This window comes from Pectinophora gossypiella, chromosome 1 (assembly GCF_024362695.1).
Source record: "Pectinophora gossypiella chromosome 1, ilPecGoss1.1, whole genome shotgun sequence".
Classification (NCBI taxonomy): Eukaryota; Metazoa; Arthropoda; class Insecta; order Lepidoptera; family Gelechiidae; genus Pectinophora; species Pectinophora gossypiella.
Window position 1 is genome coordinate 14,042,217 of NC_065404.1, and position 24,064 is coordinate 14,066,280.

The 24,064-nt window shown below is 41.8% G+C and overlaps 2 protein-coding genes across 2 annotated transcripts in view; one reads left to right on the forward strand and one right to left on the reverse strand.

The window, feature by feature from the left end:
• LOC126370625 (tribbles homolog 2-like) overlaps window positions 1–21,559 on the reverse strand; it is a 32,736-nt gene extending 11,177 nt beyond the window's left edge. Inside the window, exons 1-3 of the mRNA XM_050015594.1 lie at window positions 21,327–21,559; window positions 20,826–21,230; window positions 17,043–17,332 (exon numbers count right to left, since the gene is read on the reverse strand). Coding sequence (XP_049871551.1) covers window positions 17,043–17,332; window positions 20,826–21,134 — 599 coding nt within the window. The 5' untranslated portion in view covers window positions 21,135–21,230; window positions 21,327–21,559. The remainder of the gene's footprint in view (window positions 1–17,042; window positions 17,333–20,825; window positions 21,231–21,326) is intronic.
• The window catches only part of LOC126370333 (mRNA-capping enzyme), a 373,272-nt gene that overhangs the window by 35,672 nt on the left and 313,536 nt on the right, over window positions 1–24,064 (forward strand). The gene's annotated exons all lie outside the window — the stretch shown is intronic.

Below are 24,064 nucleotides of genomic sequence, written 5' to 3' on the forward strand. Positions count from 1 at the left end.
GCCGCGTTGACAATGAATGGCAAAGCACCGTTGTACTTGACCCAGTATTCGGGCCGTCAGCCGTCACGCCCGGTGCAACGCTGACGCGATTGATGATGCTCGTGACACGGGCAATCGCAACTACTTACCGCTGATTAATCTATTTTTACTTAGCACACATTTTGACACAACTAAGTTTAAAAGACCATGGGTCTCATAAATAAAGGTTATAATTAAACAGCGTAATGAAACAAAGATGATTTTATGATACGTTTGACATTGACGTAGTAACCCACTTGGCACCACATTCGGGGTCGTTTACGTCAATAAAGAAATATTTAACTTTAAGTGTCATGTCAGCGCAACCTAGCACGTCGGTGATGTCAGCCAGCGCTTCTCACGATTGTTTCGTTCAAAAATCTTTGGAAGAATTTTATATTTATAACATGGCACGTTATAGCCGTCGGAACAAACATAAAATAGATGTCGAAACGCATACAAAGTATCTCGCAAGCGGTTTCCGATACACATGTTGGCGGTAGATATGTACGAGTATGTGTGCCATTGCGCAAGGTCGCCGGCGCACCTGCGCGCCGCTGCAGTGACCGTTGCAGCTCCCACGACATACTTCAACACTCCATGAATATTCATACCCCTGAACTTATGGCAGGGTAGTCTCAGGAATTCGGGGTCGCGTACACCTGCCCGCGACCTTTGCTTCTGTTTAAGGGTCAAATTAATTCGTAACAAAAAACTGAAATGTCAATGTATATCGTTCGATTGAACAAAAAAGTATGTGCAGCTCCCCGCACCGCGCGCAGCGTCCGGCGGAGGCAAGCGCACTCGTAATCATCCAAGTGGGTTAAGGTTCCATCAAGGATTTATTGCGGCAAGCTCCGCTCCAAAAGCCGAGTGTTCGTTACCATGAGCTAACTGCACGTTGGTTCCGCTGCATTTGTCTACTAGTTTCTCAAATAAGTTTTTGTATTTATTTCTCAATTAGCTGCGACATCCAGTCCGTCAATGTCTGCATGATGAATAACGCCATAACTTTGAATTGTTACTTCATTGCCATTTAAAGTGGTCCTATTTCATCCACCTGTCGTCGACAGTTACGCATTGGACACAAAGGGAACGCGGACATCTTTTGTTTAATTAGCATCCAAAGAACAAAAGTAACTTGATCGTTGGACGCGTCCTTTTGTCCCAACACTTACGGTGTAACTTTCGGAATAACAACCATGTCCTTACTAAGGATTTTGAAACACAAAGGTACAATTGCCCGCAATATAAACAGGTTAATAAGTTTCAAAACGATCCAGATGTATTACAAAAGCGGTAGCACACAACGGTTTGGTAACTACATAGACGATTCTTTCGTAATTTGCATCGCAGCGTCCGGACCACTCGATTAATTGTTTCTATCAAACAACCAGTTGGTATTTCGTATTCTTTGTTTTATTGAAAAACGTGTACATTGTACAGTACTGGAGGGTGCTTGTGGAAAAAAATAAAGCTTGATAAATTGCTAACAACGTGTTGAGACAATGGCGCGCGGGTTTTAATGACTCGTGGAACTGAACGGGTTCCATACAAATATCAATTGTGTAGCCGTAATCGAGTTTTGTTTTTGGCAATCGAACAATCTGTCCTCGTAAGGTTATGTAACAAGTCGACCTCGCGTTTAATAGACTAACTTTATTGCTACGCTAATCATTGGTCAAACTTCATTCTGCAAATGAGAGTCCCTGACACAAGTTTTATAAATGTTAGATGTTTGTAGTCACTTAGGTAAAGTACGAAAACGTATTTGCTACTGGTTTTGGATACCTATTTGTTAATATAAGTAAACCGGGTAAGGTTTTCAATGTATTAATAAAAAGATGATGCGTATAATCGCTGTTGAAAGGACACATTATTTATATTTCGCAAAGTCAGCATAGATGAATGAAACGTGATGGAACACATTAGGAGACTTTACATAAGCAGCGGGAGTGGCATTCTGTGCGCGCAGGCGGCGGCAGATGTGCGCGCGCGCATTGTCCTGAACAAAGCCAGGTAGAGGACCCGCGCCATGTGCTACGTGTCACTTTTTCACCTTCTCTATACATGTTTTACGTAAAAATTCAAAAAAACCTTTATAATCTGACCGAACAGATGCCCATGCACATGTCTCTATAAAAAAATCTGACTGATCACAACCCTGAGAAACTATAACTACTCCAGAATAAAACGCTCGAAACTTTTATATAATTAAAAATGTAATTTCCATAGCCGATGAAAATGTTTTGTTTTCGCAGCGAAACTACGTTAAATTAATTACAATGGTTTCCCTTTGTTACAAAAGAGAGAAACGAATCGAATCCCAGTTATCAAAATTAATAACGGCAAAACCAATTTACTCTGTTCGCGTAATATCCTGCCGGCGGCGTTTATTGAGCTGCGTTTTATTTGTTTACGGCGGCCATACTGGATGTTGTACCCGGAATACCGCGCCGGGTTGTATTATGAACCTCCTCCTTTCAATAATAACAGAATGCTATAAGAAAAGCCTAACCGAGGGCGCCGAGGGTACCTCTACCTCGTAAATGCTAAGGAAAGGATCGAAAAAACGGCAAATATTGACCTCGCAACAGATGTCGTAAGCCAAACTTTGGGACTGGTTATAAGTGCATTTGAATAAACACACGCTGTTCAATAGTAACCAAGCTTTGTTGACCTTACGTTGCTTATATCGAATGTCGGGATGTGTGCATGCAGATAGAGTTGTCAGCAGGTGACCAAACAATATAGGTAACTTTTTCTCAACCGTGGTCTATAGAGCCAAGTAGATTATTTCACATCGTATCATTACCACACGCCAGACACTTCATTCTTAGTAGCGCATGTCCCCGAACCATTTAAGATTAAAGATCCAGAGGGGATGAGCTAAATCTAGCTACGAATTGGTGCGGGGCGGGGAGTTATCGTCCTACACGTATTATTCTTTATTCTATGGCAATAGCGAAGAGACGGCGCCGAGAGGACATCGGACATTTTCATGCGCATAAAGTAAAATATTGGACCGAGAATAGACTGATCGCAATAAACTCTGGAATTGTTGGCAGTAAGTCTTTTACGATATATCAGATTTACGAACTGCTTTGTAGTCATACTTCAACTTGAATGCTAAAAGATACTCTGTCCGTTTAAATATAAAGTTTGAATGATGGTCATACAAAATTGCGAATCGTTTCTTCTTGGGGAATGCGAATAGCGAACACGTGCGTTTCGCAGGTAGACTGCTTGCATGTGCTGCATTGTCTGCTCTCAAGGTGTTTTTCTAAGATTCAATAGACGAGTCTTTGCACAATAGTCGGTTGTGTTCTGAGACCCATCATCGATTCGGCAAAGAGTAGACCGAATAATAAATCATGCGTAGGAGATGCGCACAATGGCTGTTATATTTGTTTACTGGAACATCTGTTCAGTCGGTCCGCGAGCTCACAATTGGCAAGTTTCGTCCACAAAAACTTGTGTATTGTCACGTCGCTCAGGTAATTGTTGAAAGATTAACCCGATACGACTCCTAACAATACAGAATGAAACACCTTGACTTTTTTGTATTAGAATTTTGTATGAATGACGTACCGAGATGGATCTTTTCGTCCCATGTTTAATTAGTATCATGAGAGTACCACGGGCGGAGTTGCGGCACCAGCCGACCTTAACTCGTTATCTGGCTGCGATAAGGAGATTGTGGTGACCTTTAAATGTTGACTAGGTGTCTCGTACCGTGATAAGGTCTAAGTCCAATGACCGTGTTAACATCCCCGAATTAATGAATGAATATATACCGTAGCGAGTTCCCAAGCTACTTGAATTATTATTTTTTATAAATCCAAAGGGGCTACGCACTAGATGCTCAAGCACTCTCGACGACCGGATGTAACGGGACCGGAAACGGACTTTAAACAAAAATAGAGCTGCAGAATTTATATGGCAGATGGCCGACTTTGTATCCAGGTGAGATAAAAGAAAAAAGAATATAAAATAAGCGCACACGGCGCGACCACATGGCCTAGGCATTTAACTTAATCATCCAACCCCAGCTTGCCGGCGAATATTAAATTGGATGGCGTCTAGTTGGGAGACCAAATGGATAGCTGGCAATTACTGCACATGCAATTTTTTGACGTTGAAAAGTTAAGTTACGACTTTGTTGCGAACGAAAAAACAACAAGCAAAACGATATGAAATATGCATCAGATAAACTTGGAAATTTAATAAACGTCGCCGTAATTAACAGACGTGTAATTTGCATAGTGATGATGTAAATTGTTTTCGTATGAAATCAATCAATTACATAGAACAACATTACATCAGATCGTGACATACTCGAAGTGTGATTTCAGCGGAATACTGGACATTCTATCACGTCTGAGTTAGATGTGTACGGTCATCTGAATCGCATGAGCGGCGGCACGTAGCACGTATTTACTAAATGATGTACAGTGTAAATTGTATGACGCTGCTTACAAGCAATCACTATCGAAGTAAGTCTATCAGTCACTGTGTCCGTGATAAAGAACGTTACAATTTAAATTTGGATCGTTTACGTATCTGGTCGTGGGTTCCTGGTTGGGCGGCGGCGCGGCGCGGGCGGCGGCGCGAGGCGGAAGAGCCGCCGCTTGCGCAACTGACATTGAACTGAGGCGGTCTTCGAGCCGAGGCCGCCACACGCCGGATTCTTTATGTGCTTTAATGATAGTTTAATGTGTGATAATATTACCGAGCACAACGATACTCGACCGGTTTTCCTTATTTACATCGATTCCACTTGTACGACGAAATCATCTGTCACTCGAGGAAACTTATGGTTCACTGCTTACTTCATAAACAAACGTTTCCAGCGCGCAGGAGATTTCGAGAAACAGGATGCGTGAAATGTAACAACGCTGTAGAATGTATGCGGAAATGTTGTAGTTTATCATTGCGAGAGCAAAACATACTCGGTGTTGACGCGTTTCAATTATGATTTTCCTCAACCATTTCCGTGCTGATTATGAGCGTTGCCACGTCACAGCTTACGTTTAATTTGTGAATTCCCGAACTGACGAAAAACTTTGCTCTCATAACATCAGCTTATTTTTATCGCTGGCCGACATGAGAGGTTTTCATTGAAACAACCTAACCAGTTACGTCAGTCGAAAATTTGCGAGTGCGGGTGTTAATTTCATCAGGCAACATCGTCACGTGTATGGTGGCTTTGAGGCGATTTATGTCATTAGCATTGACGCAGATCGCATTCCGCTGGGATGGACAATAATGATGTGTTTACGTCACGTATTGACTGTAGTAGTGGGAAAAGCCACATTGAGCATTTCATCTAAAAATCAATATTACTATGTGACAGCACTACTAATTTTTGATAGATGTCGAAGAAATAAGATCGAAGCAATTGCGTTATGACAAATAAATGTCAAATAGCAAAATTTCTTTTAGGAGCAAATGCTTAATGTTTCCTTTTTAGAGTGCTCTTAGAATGCCGGCTATCGAGGTGTGGCAAGCGTTGGCCGTGCGGGCCCGTCCTTGGCCACGGCTAACCTATCAATACCAAGTGCGAGTCACTCGCCGTGGCGGCCGCGCGACGGAGCGTAACCGCTTCCGCGTGCCTGACGTCACAACCTCACAACACTTCGCGATTTAAAACACGCACCTAATCAATACTAGAATAAGCTGCGTCATAGAAAGGTAAAGTTCTCGCGTGACGTCAAAGCTCGCCGGCAACAGGGGTCACGTGTAACAGCCCTTAAGACCTCGGCAACCTGCGTGGGAGGGAAATACGTCAAAACCGTAACACCGAATAACTAAGTCGTGGGCGTGGAGCACGCTTCGCGAAATCTCAAATTACTTTAGGAGGCTTCGAACAAAAATGTTTGTATACTCGCACGAGAGTTAAGAGGGATTTCAGTGCGCGCGAACTGAATGTACTTAGATATTTCACCTAGTATAATAACATGTGTAGATTACATCAGCGTCGTTGCGATTCGCGTTGGGGCCGCGCTAACTGCGCAAATTGTTGGGGAATTTGAACAAACACGATCGATTGTATAAAGAGAAAAACAAGAGTGGAATGTAAATGATTGTAAATGAATGGCTCGTATAGTGACGCGGGTGTATTGTCTCCACACATGTGATGACTTCATGTTATCGAGGGATCATAGCACTGCCAATGACACGACCCCACCGCGGACATACACTTCGAATACCACTTTGCTACTAACAGCAATAAGATTGAATTTCTCTTTAGCACCTCCACCGTCTAATAAACATGCCAGTAATGAATATTATAAACTTTCCACATAACAGTATAAGAACGTTGTAGTTACAGTTATGATTAACAACAGATTCATATTATTATTTGAAACGCAATTTATATAAAGCCGCAAAGGTACAATGAAGCATTAAAACAAATTACGTAAACAAACGAACGTCGCAGTGATTATGTAACTAAACAACATTATTAGTAGTACCTGTTAAATTTACGAAGATTACGAAGTTCTAAGTAATTAGTACGAAAAATTTAAATCAATAATTTGTAAAGCAACAATCAAACGTTACGTTACGTAAGTATACATAGGTATTGTTTGTCGCGAGTTACGCAACCGGTGACCGCGAACTGAGGTCGGGTCCGTTCTCATATTTACTATACGTATTCTTCAATCCGAGCGCGAGGCCGAAACACGAAAAGAGTACCGTTTCGCAACCCGCCGCATTTCAATGTCACTGCGAACGGCCCGGTTGCCGCTCACAGCAAACGCAACGTCCATTTTGCATGTCATAATGAAATACTCTTGAAACTTGGTAACTGTTTCGATAAGTCTAGCTGACGTCAGAACGCTTGAACCGATCACGACTTTCCAACGTGGACCGTTTTAGCCGAGAACTTCCCCCGGTGACGACATACAAAAGATCTTGATAATAAAATCAGAATATACATTGTAAACAATGGAATTCACGAGAAGATCCAACCGAGATTTCCAAATCAATAAGTATTCATTTTTAACAGAGAACTTAATTACGGCTCAATGGCATTAGATTTTTGACGGTACAGTTGCCTCACTGCGGCTTTGAATGTGAGCTGACTGTCAAGCCGTACAATTTTTAACTTAGGAAAAACTTTGGGTTCGACGCTGGTCCAGACGCTGGTCACGTGAGTGTTTTTGGCAACTTTGTGTTGTAATGTTGGCCGCTTGTGCATCGAGGCCTTGCGTCATTTCCTGTTGGTGACCGTGAACCGGGTTACGTCAGTTCGGAGATTAGGATGCGCCTACGATGTTTACCGAATTCAGAGGCCACGCGCCTTTGTCCCCACTCTACCCTTGAGTCCTTAAAACATGACTTGGTTAAGCTAATGACAGAGAATAAAGGAAATTAGCGTTTCGCGTCATCGCTGCCTACACTCCGTAGTAACAAGATAAACTAACGCCCATTTGGGTATTTAGGGGAATTTTCTAGCGTGACATCATGCAGGTTCTAATTACATGCAACATTAGCATTTATCTCTCCAAGTAAAATCCGGCCGAAGTTTTACTAAACGTGACGCATCACATCATTATTTATACTTAGTAGGAAACTATTGTAGGTACATTACTCGTCTAAGGAAATACGTAATAGGGCTCAATAAGCGTTTTAAGGAAATAATGGGCTCATGAAGCGATGGCCGTGTAGTATCGCGTTAAGCCAATGAAAAATCGATAATGCGAACAACAGGAAGCTCTTACATGACACCCCGTGACTTGTAAGTGACCATTGTTTTTCAAAAGCGAGGCCAGTGTACGTGCATTACGCACTCCGACCACGGCCATTTTATACAGCACAGTCATGACTTACACAGAGCCAGGTAAATAATTAAAATACGCTGGCTGCAATGTTAACAAGCGAACATGATATTTTTAGTGACGCGCACTGTCGCCCATCAGAGCCGCAGATTGAGGGTTAATCGCGATTCTGGCCACTGGCGGACCGGTTTCGTTTTGTTTCCTTTTTGATTGCGACCAAGGTAAACGCTCGTACGAGGAAATCGGCGGAGTCTCGAGCAGTAAATAATGGCAATACGGTTCAGTTACAATAATACGAGTACGAGCGTACACCTACAATTTTGCTCTTGACTCGGAAAGTATTCCCGGCGAGCGTAGGCAGTCGCCTCCGTTTTTCACGAAGGTCAAGTACTTTTAAGGGGATTATTGCTGTTCATTGTTATATTTATCGACCACCTCCGCACTGAAATACTTCTCCACTGTTTTACATGGGTTAAAAATAGATTGTACATATCAACTCAATTGCGAGTTGAAACTATTAATTTAGGATTGAGTATTTTCGTTGTGTAAAGATCATCCGATAGGAATGTTTTTGCGTAAAACGGACTTTGAAAGTCAAAATAATAGCAGAGAGAAGGAAACCATCCACGACTGAATAAAAGAAAACAGAATCGAATTGATATTGGTTGTCGTGTGCAGAGCAGGATGTGAGTTGTGAAACGTATGCGCAAACATTCAAAAGTTGATAGGTCGACCGGTAACGTTCATAAACTTGGAAGGTAAACGCTATAGCTAAGTAACATGTTTGTTTGAATTGAGCCTCCGTGAAAACGAAACTAAAGTCCTTTCAATAACGTATTAAATATAATGGATACTCGATATTTTTTGCGTCCATAAAACACAAGCCACTGGTCCGGTTTTTTTCGTTTTCTTTTTTACATTGCCCGCTGTGGCAAAAGGACTTGCAATTAATGCAGCATCAGGTTTTACGTACATAGGTAGATATATTGTTTTGGCTTGGTCGTACCATTAAAAACCTAAATATAAACTTTCGTACGTCAATATGAAATGGACAAGTTAGTAATAAGAATGTACGTAAATACAGCGAAATTGGAGGATAATATTTTTAAGCAAAGTATCATCATTCGTATTCAGTTCAGATATAGAAGAAATCAAGTAAGTATTGTTTCGTCTTTCGGGAGGTATGTAGGCGTAAGTACTTATGGTAGTGGGATAAATTTAGGGTGGTATAAATAGGTGCGGGGGAGTGCAGGGTAGTGACCCGGGAATGATTCATCCCCGCACCCTCGTGCATAGTTTTTCACTTCCCTTTCGAATGACGTCACGATGCACTGACGCATGCTTGTTCCTTTTGGAATTCATCACGACCCTGTCATACCGTCTGATTCATTGTTACATTGTCCTCGGGAAGCTCAGTTTTATTTTTATGACGGAAGACCGCAGGACTAAATATTTTAAAATTCCTTTTGTATTTATTGTACAAAGACAAGAAAGGTATGCGTAACACGGAGTTACGCACCGTTTTTGTTACTTATAGTAAATTAGTTAAAATCACTTCTGTTTTTTGTTGAGACAGTAAGCGATATCTTCTTAAGATAGATATAAACATGTACAAAAACACTTTGTAAGTTTGAAAATGTAGTAGGGTCCGCACCAGGTACTTCTAAATTTAGAGTCGATTGCCTTACGTCATTGTTGATGATGGCGTGCTCACGTTAGGATTTTGTTTACGGTGGGTGGTTTTCGGCGGTCAGTGACCTTCGCGACGACGCAGAGACGCGGATGCAGCCGCGAGCGCGGCCCAGAACGACGCAAACGCCGCGCCCGAGGCAGGTTTTAAAAGCTACTGCAATAAAAATAAGTTCAGCAGAAATAAAATCCGTGCACTCAGGAGCTTAACTTCTCTCCGTCTTGTTGCCAGGGCGTAAAAGTTGGAGGCATTGGTATGGAACGGAATGAAATGGTTTATTGTGGATTGGCGCGTGTCGACGGTCAGTGATTCCACCTTCGGAATATATCTGTTCTTGGTGAGCGGTCATGTGCGACGGCTGGAGGGCGTAAGGCGACTCGTCCCTACTTAATTGTTGGCACGTGCATGTTTTTTGCCCGTAGGGCGGTGTGAATGCACCCATCTCCTGCGGGGATAAGGTGGCGTGCGCTCACCGACACTAAAAACTTTTTGCAAGAACTTTTAATGAGCGTGCCTTATGCTCTAGACCTCGCCTCGAAGGTTAAGCCGGTTCAAATTGCCTTTCTGTGCGCGGTCTTCGTGGAGTCACGAGTGCACGACGTTGAGTCACACGCTGATATCATGACATGACACCGGCACCGTTGCTTTCTTACAGACGCATTGCTCATGTCGACCACTCAGGACCCTATTAGGCCACTGAGAGGAACAATCGCCGTACCCATATATGCGTTTCTGCGCGTCTTAAAACAGTTCGCATGGTATTGAAGTCCTAACAATGGTTGGTCAACATAGGTATTGCTTGAGGTTACAAATGTAAGTAGTACTTGCTCAGATGTAGGCAAACGGAGCGTGTCACAACACACGGGCGCGTATCGGCGGATAAGTGCGCGGTTACGCAAATCCGCAGATATGTCGGCGCTGCGCGGGCGCGCCGCTTGCACAAGGTTCCGCAGACCTTTGTTTTACGCAACCAGATCGATTTAATAGCAAGTCGTGCGTTTTCTCAGCTGTGTACTCGACAGCTAAGTCGAGAGCCGAATTGGGAAATTGTATAAAATAATTTTGTACAATCGTAGCGTTCAAGAAAAAAGTAACAAAAGTCAGGAAATGGACCGGATCTGCACCCTTCCTGCACAATACCTGTTGTTTGATGCACCCCTCGTTTAACAATATGTTATGCTTAGTTCTTTTGATACATTGGACAATCGAATTTATTTTGTATGGATGACACCCATGTCCGGCAATATTTCCTAGAATGTCTGTCACGTCGGCGCGACGTCACGAGAGAGAGCATTGCACTATCCGCGTCCGGTAGCCACGTCCGGTGTTTTCGCACCACCAAAAAAGGTGCGAACATTTTATTTATAACCGTGACGAATGCTTACGTCCTCTTCATCCGATCCGTTTATTTTCAGAATGAGGTAGACGCGTAGGCGTTTTGGTATGAAAATGTTCCGGGTTAGTTTTTGCACAGATGACGGGTGGCCTATTTACCTAAAAATATTCGCATTCTAGGAACTACGAACTTTTTTTTAGCTAACGAAGAAGATTGTCGATTATGCTTGAAATACGCCGAGTGCATCGTTTGGAGTATTGCGTTTGAGGCTTCGGTTCCGCACGATCGAGGAGGCGGTGCAGCGTCGGCGCGGGCGCCGGGCGGCGCGACATTGGCACAGTTGCCGCGACCTCACCAGCGCGAACGAGGCCACACCAAACGCCCCAAAACGAGATACAGCGCCACACTTGAATTCCGGCACGCCTGAATCATACCAGTATATTTGAGCACGATGAGATCTATCTACTCAACCACACCCGCGCGAAAATTCTTCACACACGTGCCAACTACGCAGTAACGAGTCCTCTTGCAAATTGTTGCCATAGGGCTATTAGATTACGCAAACATAACAATAACTCTCACGCCGGTCTGCCTGAACCCGAGTTATACAACTGTCGAAACTGAGACGTACGGGTGGATTACCGAGCGCCCGGCATTATGCAAATACGTCGCTGTAATGTGCCAGTCTTGCACCACGGACCTTTAGCAACTTGGTTTCAAAACATTTTCAAAATACTCGGCGTAGGCGCACAGATACGCGCTGATCGACCGCTGCCGATCGGCTACTACCTCGGGCGATGTACGAGACCACGATACTTAGGGCATTGCGTGCGCGCAACAAAATAAAAGCAGGGGAGCGAAGGGCGGTGGCGCGGAGATACCGAATATAAATCGGTCTTAACTGTTCAAAATTAGATGGAAATGGAAGTCAGCCGGTGGCCGGGCCGGAATGCGCGGCGGCGGCGTCTGCCGGGTGGCGAGCCGGCCGCGCGTCTATCCCGGACCAATTTGGCACATCCGCCACAGAGTGCCAACACCGTAAATATCCGTCCCGTTAACCCCACGTTGCACAGACGTGCGAATCTACTACATGATATATAGCACTGTTATAAGAACCGACCGGTTTTTAAGGATAAACATCATCCACGGGCAGAGTTGTTGCAAAAGATTATCGTCCGGCGAATCAGATCGAATTCTTGATATTATTCTGTGGTGCTACCTCGTATTGTAAATATCGGGTTGCGTAATCAAATGCCGCTGGAACCTCGTCATTGTTCGCAGCTCATACGATCACTCGCTCTGCTCCTGAATACCGCGTTACGTAAAAAATGAGGGTTTTGTTTTGTTACCTGGAACGATTCACCCGAGATATTATTATTTTGGCATGGCGTGGGCGGGATGAGTTTTTACAATGCAGCCAGGACAATTTTATACCTGGTTTTGTTTACAAAGGATAGCATCTACGCGGAGCTACGGGCTCCGTTCTGTCTGCAACGCTACGAGACATTTATAATTTCCTATTGTAATATTTCGCATACTAAAGTGCATCGTGGACAAAGGCTATTTTGTCGTGTGAATATACTTCCTTCCGTCACGCTACATCCTGTCGGAAAGGCTAAAATTAAGGATGCATTATCCCAACAAAGTTTGTAGTCAAACATCCGGCTTTAGTCGACAAAGAAATGTCATTGACGAAGCATAAATCAGTTTTGCTGTAATTGGTTATTTTATAATCTGTTTCGGTACACTTGCGAGTATAGAAACGTGAAGGTTTTGTTATCGGTGATCTGAGATGTGGTGCACGTGATGTGCAGGGGTACCTGCCGCCGCCGGCCCTACGACCTCGATTTCCTCCCCCAAGGCCTGCGCCCGGATGCACTCAAGATTTCTCTTGTTATGTAGTTTCTAGTTACACACGAACCTCTCATTTGTCACTTTATATCGTTAGTGAGACATTACACTCCGATTCGTAAGATTAACTTGATATGGATGTTTCAAGCGCCTGCTCTAACGGACTCTTAAACCAGATTTTGGTTGGTACAATGGCTTGGGCTACTTGTTCACATAATAGAGCAAAGTCACAACGACTTGATTCAGTAGACGATGTATCAAACTCCCTAGCTAGTCTGGTGAACACCGGTGTTTGTTTAAAAGAAGGACGCCCTAAGTTTCACTGTGGATTTTCATTTCAAAGGCTAGATCGTCAAAGGCAGGCAGGTTTCGTTGCATAAAGAAAAAAATCATCTCAAAGGACAAGAAAAACTAGGGGTGAGTGTCAAGAAAATCCACTTCAAAGCGTCAAAGAGAGTACGGAATCAATATTAATGTTCTTGTTTACCTTTGAGACGCGGATCGCGGGATGTCGATCGCACGCCGCCGGCGCACTGTGGAATATTTGGGTGTGTTTCGGATCAAAAATCTGTAACTCCGTTAATTTTAAAGATAGAGCGATGTAATTTTGCACTAATATAAAGGAATATATAAAAATTCATATAAGTAATGTTTGGTGAATTGAAATTACGCGTAATTTTTTTTATTAAATAAAGAAAACTCACAATCGTTTAAAATGCTATATATTTATTGAAATTTATATTTTTAGTTATATTATCTTACCTGTATTTCTTAACACTAATTACTCAATTAACATAACTTATCATATTAATGATAAAATAAAATTAAAAATGGTACAGTACCTATAGCTATACATTATGCTAAACATAGGAATGAATCAAAATTTTCTTAATATTATTAATTTAACTAGCTATGTAATAGGGTTTCTTGTTAGGTTCATTGCTTCTTCATCTGTAAGCATTTTGATTATTTTTGCGTTATCAAAGTGATTCAAAACGAAAAGCTTTTCAGAATCCAGCCAATTTGTGTTATTTTTTAAAAATATATTCTTATTGCGTGCTGCTTCTTTCCAGCGTCTATTAAACGCAGGGATGATAGTCTGTTGAATTTTACCAATTATAAAACATATATTGTCTTCTGATACTTGTTTTTCCTCCAAATATGTCGAAAGTGCCGCAGTCGTTTTACCGCCTTCTATATAAGATTCTATTAATTCACGTTTACTACAGTTAAAAGTAGACATTTTGAAGAGTAAAATAGCCGTACTATACGAAAATACCACTGAAATTGTAATGGAAACATATTTTGTTACCTCCCTTTATATATTGTTTCAGAATGTGTGAATTAATTCAGATATCTATTTTCTCACGGAAAATGACACCAAAATGATAAAAACTTAACAATATAAAATAATCAATAAGTATTGTTAAATCAAGTCAACCACGAAACCGCAATTGATAGCAATTTCCGTTCCCTGACTAGGATTCGATTTTATCTCATATCTCCAAAGTTCGCAAAAAATCGCAGCTAATTTTTATATATGTTGTTGATAAGTAACTAAACTATCAATTAACATTAAATTCAAAGCACCGGTAAGCGCCGGTAAATGTTAAAAGCTTCGACGAAGTTGAAGAAAACCTTTTTTTTCCTCCATTTCTTCTTTAATTTTTTTTACGTACATATTCGTATTAAAAACAATCAATTTAATTTGTTTAAATTTTCCGATAGATAAGCTTTTCAAAAATATATAATACCATATACCTTTCATTTTAAGTTTTAAAACTATCTGACTTTGAAAATCGTCAATGAGGAACTTGATATTTCCCAATTTCATGAACCTTAACTTAACCACATGAAAACAACTACTTTCACCAAATATAATATGAATTACGCTACAGAATATGAATCTTCGACTTTCGAACTATTAAATTACATTGATAGAAGGACCTATTTCAATAAGTGAAAAAATGAATTTTGATACGCGTTTGTTCTACCATATTCCATAGTGCGGCGCCGCGCCGGATGACTCGAATTTATAATCAGGGTGCCTTTGTCGCGACCCGCCACGTGAGAACCCGCGACAAGGGCGGGACACTTGCTCTGGTTGCACCTCTCGCTACTTTTACCTCTATTCACATTCTCACGATTGCAAACACCAGCTGTCCACAGCGGTCACCGTCATTACGTACCGCGACTCCGCGACATGTGCATAATCATTAGAATTTATTAGGGCCGAACAAGGTCAGCTGCCTATTTATGTAAATCAGGAATTGTGACTAATGCCATCTGAATAATCAGACGCGTTTCGAAAAAAAATCCTCTGGGAATGTTGTCAGCACACGTGGTGCCCGAGACATGCAGTCAGCTAATCTTTTAGAAGGCTGACGCGATCTAGAGTCAAAGGTCCGTTAATACGTATCTTTAACAACAAAAAGCGATATTTCCGTTTGGACGCCGGCACATGGCAAAACTGGAAGCGCATCTGCAATATCCTGCCTAATTAAATTAATGGCCAGACAAAACTGACATCAGTCGGCGAGGTTGTGTCCCGTTTTACCCAATAACTTTATTCGTTGGCACACGCGACTTCTTGCCGCCATAAAAAAAAGCATTTTGTTGCTGAATCTAAAGTTCAGATTCTAAACATTTTGCAATTTTCATTTTTATTGACTACAGTTTTTTTGCAACAGCGAGCAAGGTAGAGAAGTTTACCTTTTGCTTCAAGTTTCGGAGTAATAACCAAATGTAAAACATTCCGGCTTTGAGCGGCAACTTCAGCAAAGGCTTCTCAAGTTGCGGCAGAGTGCTGCTCCGCTATTACATAAAGGGTAAAGCAAAAGTTTTTACATTTGTGCGCGGTCGCGGGGCTTCCCGTTCCGCATCGCGGAATACGCGAACTGACGCTTTTGACAACGCTCGCTTTGACGATGAGCCGCTCGGATATAGTATTAAATTTTACCTTTTACTCTGACAGCCGATTGAAGAGTGCTCTGAATTAATATAGTTAGGTAAAATACAAAGGCTTTTGTTCGTCTGTGGCTAGCGGTCATGTCAAAGACATGCTCGGTCAAGTCTCACACACAGGGCGTGCAAGGAGAAAGGTCAAAGAAATCATTACAATCATGTGGCTCCCGCAGTTGCGGAGGCGGTCGAAAATTGTCCCGACGAAAACGTGAAGGATACACGAAACGTTGGCTGTTGTTTGTTGGACAATTTGTGGGTAGACAATTCAAACTTTGTGAGATTGTATAAAAAATAAAGAATTTTAATTTAATCTATTTTGACTGGAGATGGATCTAATTAAACCTAACAAAGGGTTCTTGTTAGGGACAGGTGAATAGTGAAATTTCATTCGAATACTCTATGGAATATAATGATGTTAAGGGGTGCATAAAATAATCATTTTATTTGTATTTTTTACAGGGGTTAGTCGGAATCAGGTGATCCGGTAAGGGAGGAGCAGGTACCCGCGTGTGAGTGACTATGGCAGCGGACCGGCGTGGCGGTGGCAACGCGGCCCAAACGCAACGCGGTGCATGCGCGGGCGCAGCGCATTGCGCGGACCCTTGACCCGATTGCGGCGCACAGTATTGTACGCAGCAATGACACCGTTCGCCTTGAGCCGCTAGCATTGCCGGAGATATTCGCAACAATGGAGGCCAGATAACATTTCAAAAGTTCGAAAATATGCTTGTTCCTACCGGCCGACGGTTGTAATTAATAAAAGCGTTTTGTAATCCTTGCGATTGTCCTACTGTGGAAATGCATTTTCTGCAGTTGCGTATATTTTGGTAGAAGGTGAATATGAACAATGGTTACTGGTCAAGGTGCGTGTTTGTGGTTCAAAAATTAGAGTAAGTTGCACGTCTGAGTCTCGGAAACTCGGGGGTCTGGCGCCGAGTAATGCGACCACAATTTCTATATTATCTGGGGCGACAACTACGTACCGCATGTAAATTGTCATAATGAATGACTTGATAACTGTTTATCGGCGTCGCAAGGCGCTATCGACTTAACAAAGGAAATGACGCGCTACTTAGAATATAAGCATCGTTTCCGTTTCCCTTCCGACCTTTTTATGTTAGTTTGAATTCGTTTTTCTCACGATCGATCTCTCCAATGGGTGTGGTAATAAAAAATGCGGAGGAAGCAATCGATCGATCAGGGGCGAGGTGGTCGATTGCGAACGCGGGAGATATCAGTCACTGCGGAACCGTTGCGTCAGTTTCAATGGCAAAATTTGGCACACGGCAATCGGAACTGCGCCCGACCTACCATTGTTATCGAATATAATGTCCTATGTTTCTTAACTATAGCAATTTGAAATTACCTCTTAACTATGATAATATGATGTAAAACTCACCTCTGGGGGTCTGCGAACACGAATTTTCTCAATTTGAGGTCCCGTAAAACGATGCCTTGCTCGTGACACGCTGCGACTGTTTCGGCCATTTGTCTGAAGAGTCTGCGGGCTTCATGTTCCCTTAGCCGTTTCCGCGCTCGCACGTACGAGTGGAGATCAGAGTGCGACCGCGGGAAGATGAGGTACACCCTCTTGTCTCCGACTAGCACTTCATGTAAGGGGTTGACGTGCGGATGCCCGTCCAAGCGGTAGTGGGCTTGGAGTAAACTGCTACAGTCTCGTGACACAACCTACGACAAACCAAACACAAATCATAAACGGAAATTCTAAAACGTGTAAGCTGATGTTTTATTAATCGCTATTAATACTCGTATCAACCTTCTAACTAAACTAGGTTAAGGCAATTTCCTGGAAATTCAAGAGTAACTAATTTACATTGTGGAAATGAAAAAGAAAAGTATTTCTTGTCGTGGAAGTCAATACAGGTGAAATGACCCAGATTACTTGGTTCGCGTGATCAATGCCGAAGTTGTTTAGTACCAGTAATTTAGATGGTAAAGACTGCCGTTTGAATAACAAATCGGTTATTCTTACTGACATCTAACCTTTATAAAAGGATGCACGATAGAATCAAATTCCTGTCGTTAAATAGATTCAAAAGACCTTATTTCAAAGGCATACAGAAGAACTAATCCACATTTGAATAACGAGGTAGAAACATTTTGTGAATAGAGTCGGACGGACCCTTTGCGAATATTCTAGCCAGTAAGTTTGAATAAGAATCCCGAAGTACTTAAGGACATGTTGGAATATATTTTGAACTATTCTTGGTAGTTGTGTTTCAAAATAAGAATTGGCAAGCATATTGGAAAATTATGGTTCTATAGACGGATAGTTCAGCCGGGTTGGCACCAACAGTTATTCTCTAGACAAACGGTTATAGTCATCGTTTATTTCGGAACAAGCACGAAATGTCAACGACATTGTGAACGCAAATTTCGAATCAGATTTTCCGACTCACGATCATGAATCACGTCGCGTGCGTCGATACATTTCTTTTTTGAATCATGTTGTATTTAAAGAGCTGGCAGTTATTTTAGCGTAGTCACCCCAGACTTTGTGACGCGATATTTTAATATTGGGCTGGAGTAAATTTGGGCGTCGTTCGAAAATAAATATGACCCATTTATCGAGGTGTTTGCGAAAAAGATATTGATAAGGAGTTTGCCATGTTGACAGAGCACTTGATAATATTTGGCATCAATGCGCTTTACGGGAGCTAACCTACTTACTTATCTATGTTTATTTAATCGCGGAGTATTGCAAAACTAAATTCAAACTGGGTATGTTCAGCACTGATATATCCAAGGTTTTATGAGATCACTCTATATGATAGACGAAACACAATGAGCTAACTTTATTCTCTTAAATCTATCAAAAGGATATCGTTTAATATGCACATACGCTTAGTATTGTCTTCAACAACCTTATTTAGAAGCATCCGTTCTGCTAGCGACATCGTATTTACCGTACATCGGTCGCTCGATTGTTTGTAGATTGATTGCATACTTATTTATTGTACCAATAATGTTAAATCGCATCAGACGACGTGTTTACGCTAAACTTGTAGCATATCTCCGGGTTTGTAGGTTGCAAGTTAGCGAGCGACCGTGTCGGAGCAGCGATGAGTATCATTCAAGTTCTCTCAAGCGCTCGCGTAGTTGTGTAGTGGGGGGACTAGAGGAGGGAGCCCGCTAGCCTCGCTGTGACATTCGGCGATCGGCGTGTTATCAACTCGTCTATTTCACAATGTCAATGAGAAGGTCACACCTATTTTCGGCGCGGGCAAAGGCGTCCACGTGTGACGCTGCTAAATTCACTGGTTCGGAAAGACGTTATGCGAACGAGTACTAATATGAGGAAAAATAATATATTATTATGCAGTAGCTAGTACGAAAGCTGAGACGAATTGCGCAGGTAACACATACGGTGTATGTAAAGTCATACAAATGTGGCCGTGTCGGCAACAGTCGGTGTTGTAAATACGCTCGGCGTTTAGCAACGATCACGTTGCCACACTTAACCTTGCCAAGTTCTCACGAGGGAAGTGCCTATTCTGCGCCTTGACAATACCCGCATAGGCCTTTGTTTACTGGAACTATGTATCCTGTGTTGCCTAAAATCAGTACCTAAGAGGATGTATGAAATAGGTAACGAATCTGCGTCTTATAAGAGCAAGTTACGTGACTTTGCTGATGTCACCGATCAATATGATTCATTCTAACGAAATAAGGTTACGAGTATCTAAGACTGATGTTACATGTGATTTTGAAATAAGGTCCGCCTACAGCAGGAGTAGCAAGCTAGAGTAGCTGGTGACGTAGGTGCCTATTAAGTCTATTTCAGTATAGAGGTAAAATCGCGCGTGATTAACGTTAATCGCTGGGTTATTGTTATCGATTGCGAAAATCGACACATGACATTGTAAAAAGTGCGATGGCTGCAGTGGCCTACTAGTGCGATCGAGCAGTGAGGCCGTGACATATAAAGTATGACACCGGTGCCGCTTGCTCGCCGGAGATGCAATCGCCGATGCACGCGACTTTTAAATACTGTTCATTTCTTGATTACTTCACTCGTTGATTTAACAAAAATATGTTTATATTTTTGACAAAATTATGAACATTTACCCTAAATCTTAGATTTAACGCGCATGAGAATTAGATCCAAAACATGTCAGTGGCGAACATTAACCATTCGGCTAACATACATTTATTGGAATGAAAGGGACACGCCATGTGGGCTCATTATTGGGAATGGCCTTATCTCTACATGGGGTCACAATCCCGTGGGATAATGCGAACCCTTCTAGATTTGCCAGATATCAACCTGCATATTACTAGGTAGCTAAAGTATCAAATAGGGGCTTCCCAAAGGCTGTTTAGTTTATCTGCGTTATAATTTTAAGAAACATGTAACGATAAAGACATGCGAGGACTTCCTTTCTCATGGTGCATGGTGGGTAAAAGAGTATAATATTTATAAGTATGTACCTATCGACATCCGGATTAACATTATTATGACGGAATTACCGAAGAGTAATTAAGACATTAATAAGGGTGGGGTTTACTTTTTAACTAATTGTTCTATTAACAAATGGACCAGAGGTCGGGCGTCAACAAGAGATTACGCACTAGGTAGGTCCCTGCCTACCTACCTATATCAATCAAACAAAGTCGCGCAAGACTGTTGAAACCCGACACAATTTCGACACGCGACAGGTTACGTATCCTAGCCGAAGTAGATATAACATGATGGATGGATATCTCCACAATGGAAGCTACGAAAAGATCCGGGAACAATGGAAACTCACGCAAGTAATTCATATGGGTTCGCCTCGGTTATCAAAGAGGGTGGGTACCTAGATCGAGAATAAGTATCTGTCTGTCATTCCGTTATTCTTGAACCGACTTTAGAAACATAAAGGTGATATTGCTTATTGGCTTTAGGTACATTAAATAGTCGAAAACAAATGGCTTGCGTGTCATTCATGACGTGTTGTCAATGTGAACAAACAAAGAACCGAAACATTTATCGCTTTTGATAGGTAGTGAACACAGAAAATAACATTGTTGTCAAGGTAATGTCTTTCATTCTCGTGATTTGTGATTATGACTGTACTTAATGCGTGTAAGTATCAATGTAGGACTTTGCAGATCTTATCAGCGTATATTTGCCTATCTGGGTTTAGTTAGATATCAGAGATTGCAATAGATTACTCACTTTGCAGACAAACTCCTCTTGAGTGCGCACGTCCACACACCGGCAAAGGGATGAGCCCTCGACCTGTTCCAGTAGGAGGTATTTCTCAGCGACAAGCGCCGCTTGGAACTGGTGCTGTGGCGGTGGTGGTGCCGGCGCCGGGCTAGGAGGTGCGGGTGGCGATTGAGGCGACGCGGGCGCCGCGGCCAGGCGCTCCGCCAGCGCCGGCGACGCCGCGCGCTCCTCCGCCTTACTGCCCTCGCCCGCGGTCACTCCCGACCCCTTGCTCAGCCGCAGCGGCCACAACAACGATGGTGACCCCGGATCCATCACTGACACAATCACACAACACTGTCACGTTACACTAGAGTCCACAACACACACAAACACTAAACTGACGAGGAACTACGATGAGATGAACATGATCTGCAACCAAAATTGCCAAATGTTACAAAATTAAAAACAAAGCGAGAAACAATCGACTATTTAGTAACGCGGGGATATTGCGAATCGAGTACGAACCTTGAAATGATTCGCCCTGAGTGGATATCGTACCAAAATTTGACTTTCCGTGATTACGAACGAGTCGCCTTTTGTTATTTGAATTACAGGAAAATATTTCGAGTAATTCGAGCAGGAATAGACAGGCCAATATTTTGGGCCGGTGTCCGCTCGGGTTGTTGCGAAATTAAATGAACACACGTCTATGTCTCACTAACGCCATTGCGAGACTGACATCGCTTCGTTCGAAAAGCCTCGGGCCGGCAACCGATCCAACGTCCAATGTCGACACACAGCTTGCGTAGTACGCGGCATACGCCATGCGGTTAGCAGTCACACCGACAATCGACTATCTGTCTCTTTCTACTGTGCGCGACTGCGTAATTTTAGAGAGGGATGTACTGAGACCATTCATTTACGTTTAGCAATAGGTAATGTGAAATGTGTACAAATAATTTAAAACCCTGTTTCAATAATTTTCACAAGATCGGCTAATTAACGTTAGATTTAATTAGGCTTGTGAAACAATATAAAAACAATAAGACGATTAAACTCAATCGAGTTAGTAAGTAACATCTTTAGTACGAGTAGGTACCTGCTACCTACTTAGGTACCTACCTACCTACTCACACTACTTATTTATTATTTTCTTTTTTATTAGAAAAGATTTTTTTCAGTTTCTATGTTGGTAATTTATTTGTATACATTCACTCTTGCCTTGCAACATACTTAGCTGTCAAGACACGTTCATAGTAAAAAAAACATAAAAGGAATCCAATAAGGAAAACCGAAAATTGATCCTTATAAGTGCCTAGCTACCTACCTAATTAATTATTATTATTATTGAGAAAACGTCGAAATGGGTGTCTCTAGTGATTTTTACTCTATAATAAATATATTTGTCCACTTAAAAAATAAGCCTTTGAAGGTTCCTAAAGGAGGCTCTTAGACTTTGCCGTTAAACAATTTTAGTCTCCATAGGTACCTACAACAGCATAGTTCACGATTAGTTTGCAACTGCAAGTACCTATGTTTGTGTATTTATTGCAAACACATTTTTTGTTATGTTGTTTGTTGTAACTTCCTTTTTGCTTTTTCATAATTATAGGTCTACGGGAAGTTACCCACATGTTATGTTTCCCATACGAAATATATGAAAATAAGTTTAAAAATTGCCGTATCTTTGAATTGCGCTGATTTACGAGTAGAAGCTTAATTTTTACGTCATCGTCATCATAATCAGCCCATTAACGTCGCCACTGCTGGGGCACAGGCCTTCCCTATGGATGGATAGGGAGATCGGGCCTTAAACCATCACACGGGCCCAGTGCAGATTGATGGTTATTAACAACTGCTAATGCAGCCGGGACCAACATCTTAACGTGCCTTCCGAAGCACGGAGGAGCTCGAGATGAAAACTTTTTTTTTGTGGTCTCCCATCCTATGACCGGCCTTTGCGAAAGTTGCTTAACTTCAACAATCGCAGACCGAGCGCGTTTACCGCTGCGCCACCGAGCTCCTCAATTTTTACGTATTAAATGTTAATTTCAACTTGATACCTTCACGCGTTCCCGAGGAAGAGACTTACGGACATATGGACGGACAACATAGTGTTTCTACTGACGATAAAGGTTCCGTTTTTTCTTTTGAGATGTGGACGGAACCCTAAAAATATTGGAGAAACTAACGATCAAGTTTCAAACTTTACTACTATAGTACAATCAAACCGAGAAAAGTGCGTGGCCAGGAAAGACCATAACCCTTGGAAATAAGTGAAACATCCAGCACACAATGGGTACTAAAACTAAAACTCTATTCAGCCTGTACGAAGTTACGACTCACGCGCAACAAGAACCTAGGTTTATTTACTTGTAAAACGCAAAATATTGACTTTCAATTTCTAAAGTTAAATAATGAAAATAAATAACTAGGTACCTACCTACCTATATGAATTTGAAAGTTAATATACCTACTTTGAAATTTATACCTAAGTACGAAAATTACTTTCTGGAATATTCCATTTCATTTGCTTAGATACCTTATAAGTTCTAGAAAAAAAGAGCTTTTGAACAAACTTAGTTACTAACTTTAAGAGGATTCGGAGGTACATTACCTTTCTCGACGAATTTATTTTATGATTTTCTTCGAAGTTTAAAACTCGTGTAGTTTTTGCCTCGGATTCCGTTTAGACGTTACTGAAGTCATCCAACGACTGACTGTATGGGGCTGATTTGAAACTGATTGGGGTAGAATTGCACAATATTTCTATTTTATTATTGTGCAAGTGTATGTAATGGCTTGAAGGCTGAAGTATGACTCTTCCATGAGACTGCAAAAAAACACTTGCTGGCTAAGACACAAGGGTCAGTAACAGAAATAGCTTTTGAATTGAGGTTGCATTTTTTTTGACGTGATTACGTCACGTAACTTTTTTGGACGTGATTCTAATTGGCTGAAAATATGTCGTCAAAGAATAACTATCTTTTTCTAACCCAATAGAAATAAAGAAGATGCGTAACATAAATAACAAAAGTAGGCACCTAATTGAAGTGTAGAGTAACTATACTTAAGCTATCAATAACATCGATTGAAAGTCAATACACGATGTAGTATGGCTTTAGAATGTATATGACAGAGTGACGCTTTAATCCCTAATGGGGTGGGCAGAGCCACAAAGTCCTATGTTAAACAGCTTGGCGACATGGAAAGCTATGGATACAACGGAAAATAGTGACAACCAATAATTGGGTAGTTACCTA